At 35.3% G+C, this 12,937-nt stretch overlaps 2 protein-coding genes across 2 annotated transcripts; one reads left to right on the forward strand and one right to left on the reverse strand.

The window, feature by feature from the left end:
- Window positions 1-124: 124 nt before the first annotated feature.
- Window positions 125-4,149, reverse strand: LOC118345327. Its single transcript, XM_035686971.1, has 5 exons — window positions 3,772-4,149; window positions 3,224-3,460; window positions 1,981-2,064; window positions 1,229-1,358; window positions 125-1,152 (listed from the first exon to the last, which is right to left on the reverse strand). The coding sequence occupies exons 1-5, from the start codon at window positions 4,059-4,061 to the stop codon at window positions 331-333; spliced, it is 1,563 nt and encodes a 520-aa protein (XP_035542864.1). The 5' UTR covers window positions 4,062-4,149; the 3' UTR covers window positions 125-330.
- A 1,565-nt stretch (window positions 4,150-5,714) lies between these two features.
- On the forward strand, window positions 5,715-8,305 carry LOC109016726 (GDSL esterase/lipase At2g23540-like). Its single transcript, XM_035686972.1, has 5 exons — window positions 5,715-6,142; window positions 6,342-6,472; window positions 6,561-6,809; window positions 6,946-7,201; window positions 7,820-8,305. Exons 1-5 carry the CDS (start codon window positions 5,863-5,865, stop codon window positions 8,041-8,043), a joined length of 1,140 nt encoding a protein of 379 aa, XP_035542865.1. The 5' UTR covers window positions 5,715-5,862; the 3' UTR covers window positions 8,044-8,305.
- Window positions 8,306-12,937: the final 4,632 nt, after the last annotated feature.

Consider the following 12,937-nt stretch of genomic DNA (forward strand, 5'->3'; position numbering starts at 1 on the left):
GATATAAATTATCCTCTTGTGATCCAACAAAGAGGTGTATCATGACCTCAAAGTTGATAATCTCACCAACACACTGATGCTGCTCAAGTGTTTTTTTAAACCATAATCTCAAAGTTGATAATACTGACAAAATAAGCAGGTGTATCATTGATAGAACAGGACTTGGTCTAATTTTTCCCACTGGAAGAATTGAGACTGAATTCAGTCTCAAACGGAACTGAGACGTCAAAATTCTGTTTCTTACAGTTTTAGGTAAACTCAGTACTCTCTAGCAATGAGAGGAGAAAACTTAGAGAGGAGGTTCCTGCAAAAGGGGGAGAACTCTTATCTTCATGTTGTTATACGTCTAGACCTCAATCTTCCACCAATACTGTCTAGGCTTGGTTCAGCAGCAGGCTTCTTTTTGAGTTTTGGAGTTCTCTTTGGTGCAATAACATCATCACCATTCTTGTATATTTCTTCAGAATGCACTTCATTCTCTTGCTCCGCATGGCTTTTGGATGAAATAATAGCCAGCTTGACATCTGAAATCTTCTCATTTGCCCGAGCTAACCCATCGTCATTGTGGCCATTGCCTTTCCTACCCCTCTGCCTCATTCTTCCAGAAATACTGTCTGGGCTTTGGTCAATGGGGAGTGCACGCTTCTTAAGATTCAGGTGTCTTTCCATCACAATATTGCTAATACCATGTTCTTTATCCATAGGAATTGGTTCCTTCTCTTTGTCACCTTGGAACTGCTCATCTATCTCTTCTCCAGATTGTGGCTTTGATAATTCATCAAATTCATCACCCTCATGGTCAACCACTAGAGACTGCATATTCCCAGCCTGCGATCCTATATCTAAAAAGGGTAATGACCTCCTTGCCGAAACTTGATTGTTAGGACCTCGATTTGGGCTACTTGGCATCTCGTTCTCTTTCTCAATCTTGAACTCATCCTGAGTTTTGTCTTCAGATTGAGGCTTTGGTGATACAAGTGGAATACTGTCAACTTCAAGAGATCCCTCAGACTGTACTTCGATATCCAAGAATGGCAGTGACCTCTTCGCAGACACTTGATTGGTTATCTCCGCATTTTCATCTAAATCTGTCTGCAACCTTCGAGTTTGAATGAGATAGTGTGCAACCGATTTGTAGCTGAGTTTTGATATCTGGAACATGGCAAAAATTGAATTCAGCTCCATATCAACTTCTGGGGAGAGAGAGAAAGAGAGTTGTAAGAATAACCTTCCTATAAAGAGAACCAGTGGGAGGCCATCCTTTTGCTTGCCGGCACAAACTGCAGTTGCAGATTCCACGACAGACAGGGCAAATCCAACTAGGGTTCTGTATGGCTTCAAGTACGTGCTCTCCATACCTGCAGAAGAAGATCAGAGACCCCTTGTCAGATTTTAAAATTTTACGACGCATGCAAGTGATCAGGTATCTACGGGGCTCTATCTCTAGCATGCACATAATACATCACTTCACAGTGGGAAGGCCTTCATATGAAGCATAAAGTTAGAAGTAGTCTTCACAAACAGAAAAAATGGAGAGGGACTATATCTAAGAAAACTGTGAAAGCAGATAACTAACTCAAATATTATAATCTTGGTAAACGGACAGACACAATTGGAGTCAGAATACATAAATGAACTATAATGTGGTTTCAATTACCTTTCTTCCTTAATGTTTAAAATGGAACAATAGAAAGCAGAAGTTGACACTTTCCTCCGGGATAATGTACTATCATTAGCTGTTCAATTAACCTACGTGTATGACAATGACAAAGCCTAACTGTACTTCCGAGCAGGACGTAGTTGGACTTTTGGGGTTGATAACCAATCTACAAGCTAAGACTTAGGTTTGACTTGTTAACCTATTTACATATATATCCTTCCTAATCAACCTTGATAACCAGCTCAAACAAGCAAACTTGGTGGTGGCATTGATATTTGATGGTACATCTAGAGCATAGAATAAGGCTGAATAGAGAATACCTCATATACAAACAATCTCCACAAAACTGTCCTTGGACCATGTTGCAATCGCTACAGTGAGTCCGATAGCCAAGAGTTTTCTGCCTGAAAACAAGATTTCCATCTTAGTAATAAGTGAAACATCACAAACTCTATTTCAGGCCAAGGGTAGACATTGAATCAAACATATTAATACAAGAACATTAAATGCACGAGGAAATCAAACAACTAGATGGGAAAATGATAATTGCGGGCTGTGTTTGTTTCGGTGTAAAATGATAAAAAGGAGAAAATACTTTCAGGGAAAACAACTCATTTTCTGTTGTTTGGCGGAATCCGAAAAATGTTAAGAAAAGTATTTTCAAACCTTTGGTTGGACCGAAAATCATTAGCATACCACCACTGCTAATCCATCAAAAACCGACACTCCATAAACACTATATTCTCACAACCATTCATTATGTCTTAAAAAGATTTTTTTTTATATGCAAAATTGCCATTGATTGAAACTTAGTCTCCTCCTCTTCCTCCTTCCTCCTCCCCCTCCATCTTTGTGCTAGGAAACCTAATTTCTTCTATCTTTGGCTATGAACTTATCTGGACTTTCTTCCCATAATAGTATTTCCACATTGCGTCCAAAAAATGGCTTATGCCTCCTTAGAGAATTAAGCCATTTTCCACCTTAGAAGCTTCATTTTTTCGTGGACCAGCATTTTCCACATGCACCAAACACCAGAAAATACAAAATCATTTTCAGACAACCAATTTCAGTCGAGAAAAACACTGCTGAAGTTACAAAGAGATATCAAAATGAAAGAGAACTTAGAAAATGCATTTCACATATATTTATTTTATGTTTAGCCAACAGTATTAAAGCAGAAAGGACTACCATGATACTTCTAAGATTTAAGCAGAGAGAATCTAAGAGGTCTATACGTTTGGTGATCCACCTTAAATGTTGCCTTACCCAGAAAAGGCTATTTTAATCACAAAGTGAAATAATCCTCCAGATATAAAGAAAATATTTGCTTTACTTGCTAAAAACCGAAAGCCAGGTACTTAGTTTTTCAAGAAACACATTTTTATTTTTTAAGGTTAAAAAGCCTTAAAAATGAACTTTTTGATTAAATTATCTGTAACAAGCTCTATTAAGCCATTTCAAGCATAAAATCCACAACAAAACGCTTAATTTTCAGATACTTCAAAACCACACCAACATTATTAACAGGGAAAAATCATACGGCAATGCAGAAAACCACCAGACCTGCACTGATGACAAGTCTTTCCACTAACTGGGTCATAGATTCTCTTTCCATCCTTCCCACAACCATCCACAAATAGTGTCCAACTCCTATCAGTGTTACCCAACAGCTTCTCATGCTCTTCTGTATATAACTCCGGCTTTGAGCCTTCTTCCAGCACAATATCCTCGTCTTTCAAAGACTTACCTTTCTTCACCACACGCATTTCAGCATACGTGACCGGCGTCACATTTTGCAACCTATTCCCGCAATTACAAATTAAGATCAGACAATAATCACTGAAAAGTAATATCAAAGAGTCGGAGAGACCCATTTAGCATCCAGAAACACCAACAAATAACATACTAAAAATTAAAACTTCACATAAATGGGAAAAAGATTCTTCAGGTCAGCCAAATAGTGAACCCAAACCTAGTCGATTGCAGATGGTTTCTTTAGGACCAAACATGTAAATAAAAAGAACAACGTGAAACTTCATAAAATATTCTCACCCAAACTAAACAAGAAACGGTTTTAGAACCCGTATCATGAAGGGGCTACGAAAAGTTACCGGGAAGAGCGGCGAATCGGTCCAGATGACCGTGCAGGGGAGGGCCTCGGAGTGGTATTGCGGTTTTTGGGTGTGCGCTTTGTGGAGATGACGGAGCTGACCTTGAGAGAGAGGTCAAAAATTCCAAGCTTCTGCATTCTTTCACGATTTTCTTTGATCCTTTCCTCTCTGGACTGCTCATACAGCGAGACTTTCTGGGTCTCGGTTGTCTGGGCTTGGCCATTGAGGATGTTGTGGCTAGGGTTTGCAGGGGACTCTGGAGTTTGAGCTCGGTTTCTAAGGGTGGGCATGGTGGAAGAAGGTATCTGTCTCTCAAGATTTGAATATCCCAACGGTCGAGTATGCAGCCCAGCGAAGGGTTCTGAAATATGAAATATGGCAAGCAGGGGAAGGGAGGGAAACTGGAAAGTAAAGTTGGGGGGTTGCTGTCAACTCGGTGACAGGGATTAATTAATATTTCCTTTTTTAATATATAATACAATTCAAAAATATTTTTTAGAGTTAATATATAGAATAATGATAGGGTTATTACTATATTACTATTCATTTACTATTTTTTTTTATTTTATTTTTTTTAATTTTTTTATTTTACTTAATGATTAAGAAAATGTGCATTAGTAAATATATTTTTTTTTAATTTTTTCTTAGTGATTAAGGATGTTAAAAAAATACTTAAAAGAAAATTATAAAAAAATAAAACTTAAAATGCCTTTTGGTAGTAGATGGATAGTAATATGGTAGTAAGTCTATCACTATTCTAATATATAACAGTGTAAAAAGTGACGGACTCGATTGTATTAACAGTCAATTTTAATTTATCTCAACTCATCTCATTACTATTTATTACTATTCAGCAATTTTAACTCACAAATCTCATTACTATTCATAACTTATTTCATTACTATTTACAATCCATCTTAACTTATCTCAACTCATTTTCGAATCCAAATGAGGCCTAAAATTAAAAAACAGTTTTTAAATAATGAAAATTGAGATTTCACATTTCCATTTAAAGGAAATTGAGAAGAAATTCAAATTAATCATAGACAATCATTTAAGAAATTAAGCAATCATTTAGGATTCTTACCCATCCAACGTGATTGATATAAAGCTAAACATTTTGTTGGGTTTACGTGCAAGATTTATACAAGAAAACTTAAACCTTAAAATTGTTTAATATAATATGCCAGATCTATTTTAAAATAAAATAAAAATTATAATCCAACAAATCACATTAAATTATTATGTTAATGTATAAATTTTATTGTGAAAGATTTCTGCTTAATCATGCATTTCTCAAACAATTTAAATTTAGAAAATGATACAAATACAATCGTTTTCACAATACTTTATACCATCATGTTTTAAATAAATGGCATTTTCATAAAATATTATATAAAATTAACATTATTTTATAAAAATACTCTCAATTTAAAATATTATTATATAAAAAGTTGTACATGGATGATTACTTTTTAGATTTTAAGATTCCAAATAATGTCATCAACTTCTTGGGTCCCTTTTTCAAAAACAAAAAAGTGGGGGCCAGTTTAGTATGGAAATCTCGAAAAAGCTTGAATTAACAATTAAATTTCTTGAAATTGTAGAAACCTGATTGGTGTTCAGACGTCTCAACTAAACACCACCTAACGACCTAAGTTCTCCAAATAAATTCCTTAATGTATAAAACTTCAATTTAGTACACATTCTTTGACCCTCATGTGTGTGTGTGTGTGTATAGCGCGCCCTTGGATCAGTACTTGCTTATTGCAGAAGCAAAATCAACGTACAAATTCCAGGCCAACACGTTGAGAACATCCCGCCCATGTTGATGAACTACCACAAGGAAGCTTTTATCATCATGTACCACTGGTCCTCTCCTCTACAAAAAGGGGTCAAACCAAATGCAACTAATTATTACATTAACAAGTTTACAAGTTTCATCAATGGATTCTCCTTCCTAATTCTGATCTTCTGAACAACTTGATCAACAAGGTATATTTATATATATGCTTGTAATCTGCAGTACTGAACTAGCCGGTGGCTTGCCATTAAGAGTACTGTTTTAGTCCTTCCTGACTGATCAGAATTATGAAGGCCATGGGAGCCATGAAATCTTGCAGTATTACCTTGGTGATCATTGTTTTGTTATTCAATTTGTGTTGTTTTGGAAAGGCTGCTGATCATCAAAATCAAGAAGGCTTGGGGGCTTCTTTTATCTTTGGTGATTCTCTGGTTGATGCTGGGAATAACAACTACTTGCCAACCTTGTCTAAGGCAAATATCTCACCTAATGGAATTGATTTCAAGGCATCGAAAGGAACTCCTACAGGGCGTTATACCAATGGGAGAACCATAGGTGATATTATTGGTAAGCTAGATAGGCAGCTCTGATGATCTCTTTATGTGGGTTATGATTTATTAATTGATCTGTGATCTTTATTTGTTTAATGGGGTGGTTGGGTTTTGCTGCTAAATGCATGCATGCAACTGCTAGCAATATTTAACCTTCTCTTTCACATGATATATATTTTGTGTTAATAATTTATTGGGTTTTTCATGATTTTCAGGAGAAGAACTGGGATCACCAAACTATGCTGTCCCTTTTTTGTCACCAAATTCTACTGGGAAAGCTATATTATATGGTGTAAATTACGCATCAGGAGGAGGAGGAATCATGAATGCAACTGGAAGAATATTTGTGAGCCCTTAGAACACTTGATCATGATCTTTGAGTCGAAATTTCAATATTTCCCAGCTAATTCATTTACAATATTACATGTTTGCAGGTTAATCGACTTGGAATGGATATCCAGATTGATTACTTCAACATTACAAGAAAACAGTTTGACAAATTGTTAGGTCCATCAAAGGCTAAAGATTACATAATGAAGAAATCCATCTTTTCAGTCACAATTGGAGCAAATGATTTTCTAAACAATTATCTGCTTCCAGTCCTCTCCATTGGAGCAAGACTTTCTGAAAGCCCAGATGCCTTTATCGATGACATGCTCTCCCACTTCAGGACTCAACTAACAGTACGTAAATTACATTAACCATGCATCTTAATTCAAAACTTGCTAATAAATTATCATGGGGTACATTAATATATATATATATATGTCATGAGGTTTTCTCAAAAACATGATTAATTACTACATTCATATGTTGCAGAGGTTGTACCAGCTTGATGCTCGGAAATTTGTCATCGGGAATGTCGGCCCGATAGGCTGCATACCATATCAAAAGACAATAAATCAATTAAAAGAAGACGAGTGTGTAGAATTGCCGAACAAGCTAGCACTTCGATACAATGCCCGGTTGAAGGATTTGCTCGCCCAACTGAATGAAAACCTCCCCGGAGCCACGTTTGTTCATGCAAATGTCTATGATCTGGTCATGGATCTCATCACAAATTACAAACAACATGGTAATTATGTTTATGGGCCACACATGAATATTATATATATAGTACTTATATATGGGTATAAATGGTTAGATGGTCTTCAACAGTTCCATAGACTTTGGTCATTTGCTATAGTGCTCTGAATTCAATATAATAAGATGCAGATAGTGATGAGATCTCCCATTATTCAAAAATGAGTTCTTACTTTTTATAATGAATTCCAAGTGATTATGACCCGAGTTGTAACTCTAGTTAGCCCTTTTGAATTATGGGCCGGCTATGTTATATATATAGCAGCTTGTGCCTCCTTGAATTGTTACATGAGGCAGATTTGATGTTTGGAGATCGACGACATAGATCTCTTGATTATTGTTAGAATTCAAAGAGAATAAGGATATAATATATATATATATATAAAAGTAATTCTACGTACAATCGTGAAGTGTGAACACCGCGTAATCGCTTTGAAAAAAAGTAAGATCTATTATTAAAAAATTAATTTTTTTTATGTGGGTGTCATGTTTTATTTATTTTTTTTAAAACAATTACGCAGTTGTTGCACAATTCACGATTGCAAATATATTTTATATATATATATATATATAAAAGATTAAGAGCATTAATTTGTGTGCATACGCGCAGGATTTATAACTGCTAGTAAAGCATGCTGTGGAAACGGGGGCCAGTTTGCAGGAATAATTCCGTGCGGGCCAACATCGAGTATGTGCGCGGAGCGATCGAAGCATGTGTTCTGGGATCCTTATCATCCGAGCGAGGCTGCCAACCTTATTATCGCCAAGAAATTGCTGTATGGAGACACCAAATGCATCTCTCCCATGAATCTTAAACAACTTCGAGACCACTGACATTTTCATTTTCATGAAAATTAACGATATTCGATGATGTCCGTCCACCCCCAATCGATCGATGTCTTTGCATGCATGCATGCAGTATCTCTAGACTCTGGCCTCCAAAGTTCTGACTTCACGCAATATTCTCTCTTTTTTACTTCTCTTATGTAGTTTTGCTGTTGGTTTCTTACAATATATTGTGCTTTCAATATTAATATTTCTCCCAAGTAAATAAATTTCAATTAATGAGAAGAAAGGGATATATTTGGTAGTTAAACCATTTCTCCAACTGTCATGAATGTGCATGCGGTGCGGTGTAGATTTGAGTTAGTTGAGGCCGGTGGTTGATATTCCAGCTAATTTTTAAGTCAATTAAATAAGTAGTACTGCTAGCCTGAGGATCGATCTACATGTCTTTACAAGAGATACAAATAGCTCATGGGGCTTTGGATTAATTATTTTATATATAGAAGGATTAAGAAGAAGTCTCACTGACAATCATATATATGTATATCAATGTTAATGTATGAAATATGCCTTTCGAAATTAAATTACATATATTATATCATCTAGAAGTTAAGGGTGCTGCTCACCCCATACGGGTAGGCAGCCACCCATATCTCTACACCTCATCCCCGCCCATATCTTTGATCGTCTACATGACCCACACATTGGATGGGCGGATTAACGTACACCGCCACCATCTAGCCACCCGGTCTGTTTGACCATACATTTTTTTACTAGAAAATCCAAAAAAATCACATATACATTAGAAAAATCTCATAAATCCAACAAAAAGTCTCAACAAAATGCACAAAATCGCATAGATTTTCATATTTGTGAATAGATCTAAAGATTTGTGCACAAAAATATAGATCTATACTCATAAAACGCAAGGGCCAGTCGCAATCATGGGCCATAAAACTCGTAGACCCACAATCGTAATCGTGGGTCTTTAACTTACAGAGAAGCTAGAATGAGAGGAGGAGGAGATAAATGAGAAAGAAGAGAGGACGGTGAATCATAAAGCCACTAAGGTGCGAAAGGAATGGAGAGAATAGAAGAGGAAATGAAAAGACAAGAGAAAGAGGAGATGAGTTGAGGGCAATGAGAGGAATGAGAGGAGAGAGAAGAAGTAGGCTGCATTTAGATGCTGAGGTGATCTCATATAATCTGAGTTGATCTGTGAATAGTAATATTTTGTGACTCTCATTAATATGTGTTTGAAGGTATGAAGTAAGTTGGAATGAATTTTAACTGTTTATGAAAATTTGAAAAAGTAGCCATGCACGTTAGTTTGTGAATTTATTTTTGTATAATTTATTTGTGAATATAATATTTCTCATTCATAATTAAGATTTTTTTAAATATACAAGCAAATGGGTTCCACCTCTCACTCGTATACGCTTTTCTGAGTGAGAAACTCACCACACCCACACTCACACTCGAGGTGGACGGGTAATCCACCAGTCCCCTAGCGAGACGAGCAGATTAGGCATACAGGCTGGGTTGCGGGAGATCGCCGCCCAACCCTAGTAGAAGTAGATAAAAAAATGTAAGGAAGTTTATAGAATATGCACCTGCAGCTACTAATTAATGGGCCAATATTGGCTAGTACGTACATGTATTTAATTTATTTATTAAAAAAATTATTTACAAATTTATTTATTAACGTACCAAACTGTAAGCATACTATATTAGTAAACATTTAAATAAATTGTGTTGTTATTTATTTTTATTTTTTTTCAATTGTTATATATGGGCGCCATAAAAAAGTGATGCATGTACTGGCCTGCTGATTTATAGGTAAATGCATCGATCGTGTCCAAACTCGCATAGGCATATATGCATGCACATAAACGCCGGTGGAAAATTTGTCTAAAACAGAAGTTATTTTCAACGAGAAAATCGAGGCAATTAAATCATGTGAGAAAACTTGTCGTGGAAAAGGGTGTCGAGATAGAGTACTTTTCGTCGCAACTGAAAACACTGTTATTACTAGTTTTTCTCTGTCCAAATAATTATATATATATATATATCATATATAATATATAGGAAAAAGATAATGATTGACCTACTATTCTCTTACCATCTTTTACCATTCTATAATGTATTTAAAATTTTTTTTTTAAAATATTTTTTAACATCTTTAATTATTAAGAAAAATTTTTAAAAATATATAATTTCACTAATAGTTATTTACTTAATTATTAAGTAAAAAAATTAAAAATAAAATAAAATGAGTTTTGAAATGGTGATAGGAATGTAATAATCCTATCATTATCCAATTGAAAAACTGAAAAAAGTATGTTATAAAAAATTGAAAAAATCTTTCTCATCAGTTATCATTCATTATCCTGCACTTTACACCTTTCGTGGTCACTACTTTTTTAATAGAGAGGTGAACTTGAGGAGAGAGAGAGAGGTCGAAGAGAGAGCGTGCTAAGGAGAGCTTGAGGGGAGAGAGACAGGCCTAAGAGAGTTTGAGGAGGAAGAGAGAGGTCGAAGGATGACAGTGTAGAAATAAAAAATCAGTTTTGCTAGAAATAAACGGGATGTGCAAGTAGGAGGTAAACGGGTTGTATGTGAGAGTTTATTTTGAATAAAATAAAATACAAAGGACAAAAGCAGACCCCTCTCTCTCTCTTTCTCTTTCTTCTTCCGTTTCTTCTTTTCTCGTACGTCTATCTCTATTTTTCCTTGTTTGATTTTTGGAATATAGCTTCTTCAATTATTTTCTCGTACTGGGTGATTTCTACGACATTCATGGTAATCACTTTTTTATACTTCTATTTCATGATTGGGTATTTTATACTGCTTCTTAAATACGGTGGGGAAGATGATGGCCTGGGTATTTTATACTGCTTCTTGAATGCGGTGGGGAAGATGATGGCCCATGACCATTTACATCATCTGGTTCCACGCCAATTAGCTCACTCTCATTTTTCTCTTTCTCGCTTCTCTCATCCTCGTCCAACTACTTAATATCTATAACTCTTGATTATGAAGTGGGTATCTTCTCTCTCTCTCTCTTGTTGTTTTTTTTTTTTTTTTTGAGATTTTAAATCTAAGTAAATCATTCAATTGTTGGGTGGTTGAAGTAAGGCTGCACTAGTGACTAGGGGGAGGTTTGAGCTTGTCACTAGTTGTGGTTTGTAGATAACAGTGGATCTATGGAATGCGTCTCCCTTAAGATCGAGTTCCTTAGTTGCATGAAGTACTTATTGCTAGCACAAAATACAGAAAACTCCAGAAAGAGAAAGTGGGAGTGCATTTTGCGAGTGGGTGAAAAAAAACAAGCCATGGAAAAAGAAAGGGAGAGAAAAGAGTTAAAAAGAAAAAGTGGGACCAAGCTGTCAGACGATTGTATCCCGACTGCGTGCATGGACTGTATATAGAGTTTTTCATAAAAAATACTGACGAAAAACAAAAGAATAAAAAATAAAAAATAAAAAACTGTTGGAATGTAGAAATAAATACTGATTATCGGCTGATGTATATATTTTATAAATTATTAAAAGGAAACGTTACGACCCAATAAACTCAACTGCCATAGAAAAATGAAACGAAAACAAAAGTAGAACGTACTACGCCTAGCTAGCCACTCAATACTACTACAGTAGCAGGCAAGCTATAAATAACGATATAAGCACAATTTCTTTTTATAATCTTTTTATATAATTATATTTTAAATTAAAAATATTTATTTATAGTGTTATCATTTTTATAAATTATTTTACAAAAATTCATCTTATTTAAAGTATAACTATAAAAAAAATTATTATATATCTATTATTTTCCTTAATCTATTATTTGTATACAAACTCATGCGATCGAGCACAAGCGTGCACACAAACTCCGGTCCTTGCAGCAATTAGTTTCCCTAATCAAATAAAACCATTTGTAACGTTTTTCTAAGAACTCAATTAACCAACGATCGACGTCATCCATGCATAATGGTGGAGACATTTAGACCCCTTGGCTGAGAATCCATCTAAGGCCAAGCCCATATATAAGGTTGAGTCCATCCACAGGCTTGAAAATACTTGTGGATGGCTTGAGGCTGAGAGCCCGATAAGTAAAGGACTCAACCACAATTACGAGTGAGATAATTCCGAAGAATGGAGGATGAGGCCCAAGGTAGAGTATGAATATCTTACATAAAATAACTCCTGCAAAACAAGAGATATCATCTCCGTTTAAATGATGGATCACGAAAGATAAGCACAAAAGACTGGCAATCAGAATTATTTGCCATCATGCTGCATCCTTCCATAAATAACTTGGTGGAGGTAATATCTTCGATCATAACCTCTACTTGTATATACTTATTCTTATATTGTTACTGACTTAAACATCGGAATTTATATAGGGCAATAGCAATGTCTTTTCATTGTTGCAGGTGTCATTCGTGTAGTTGGTGATGTGAAACACATCCTTAACACATATATAATATTAAATTACACGCAAGTCTTCGATGATCGCACAAAAAATTAATCTAATGCGAATGTAAAAGCTAAAGAACCTTGTCACTACAACAAAAATGCATTTTTCCTACGAGAGTTTTTGTCCAAAATATTCAACATTATTGTCAAAATGACTTTTTTCCACCATTTAGACTCGTAGGAGACTCCCTAGAAATAACTGGCAATAGATACTGCTACTAGCCACGAATTTAATTGCTGTCCAAAATGCTATTATTTATGACATATGATAGTCATTGAAATTATAGAATTTTCGTGAGAAATATGTCACACAGAGTGTAGCTTGGTCGTGGGTAAAGTTTATTATGGCGAATGATGTCATCAGAAATGCTTATTTCATGCAATAAATATGACAGTAAATGTTTTTTGCCCGACAGAAAGTTCATTGGTAACAAGTTTTTCCTGCATGCTTACCTTGCTAAACA

This window comes from Juglans regia, unplaced genomic scaffold, assembly GCF_001411555.2.
Source record: "Juglans regia cultivar Chandler unplaced genomic scaffold, Walnut 2.0 Scaffold_23, whole genome shotgun sequence".
Classification (NCBI taxonomy): domain Eukaryota; kingdom Viridiplantae; phylum Streptophyta; class Magnoliopsida; order Fagales; family Juglandaceae; genus Juglans; species Juglans regia.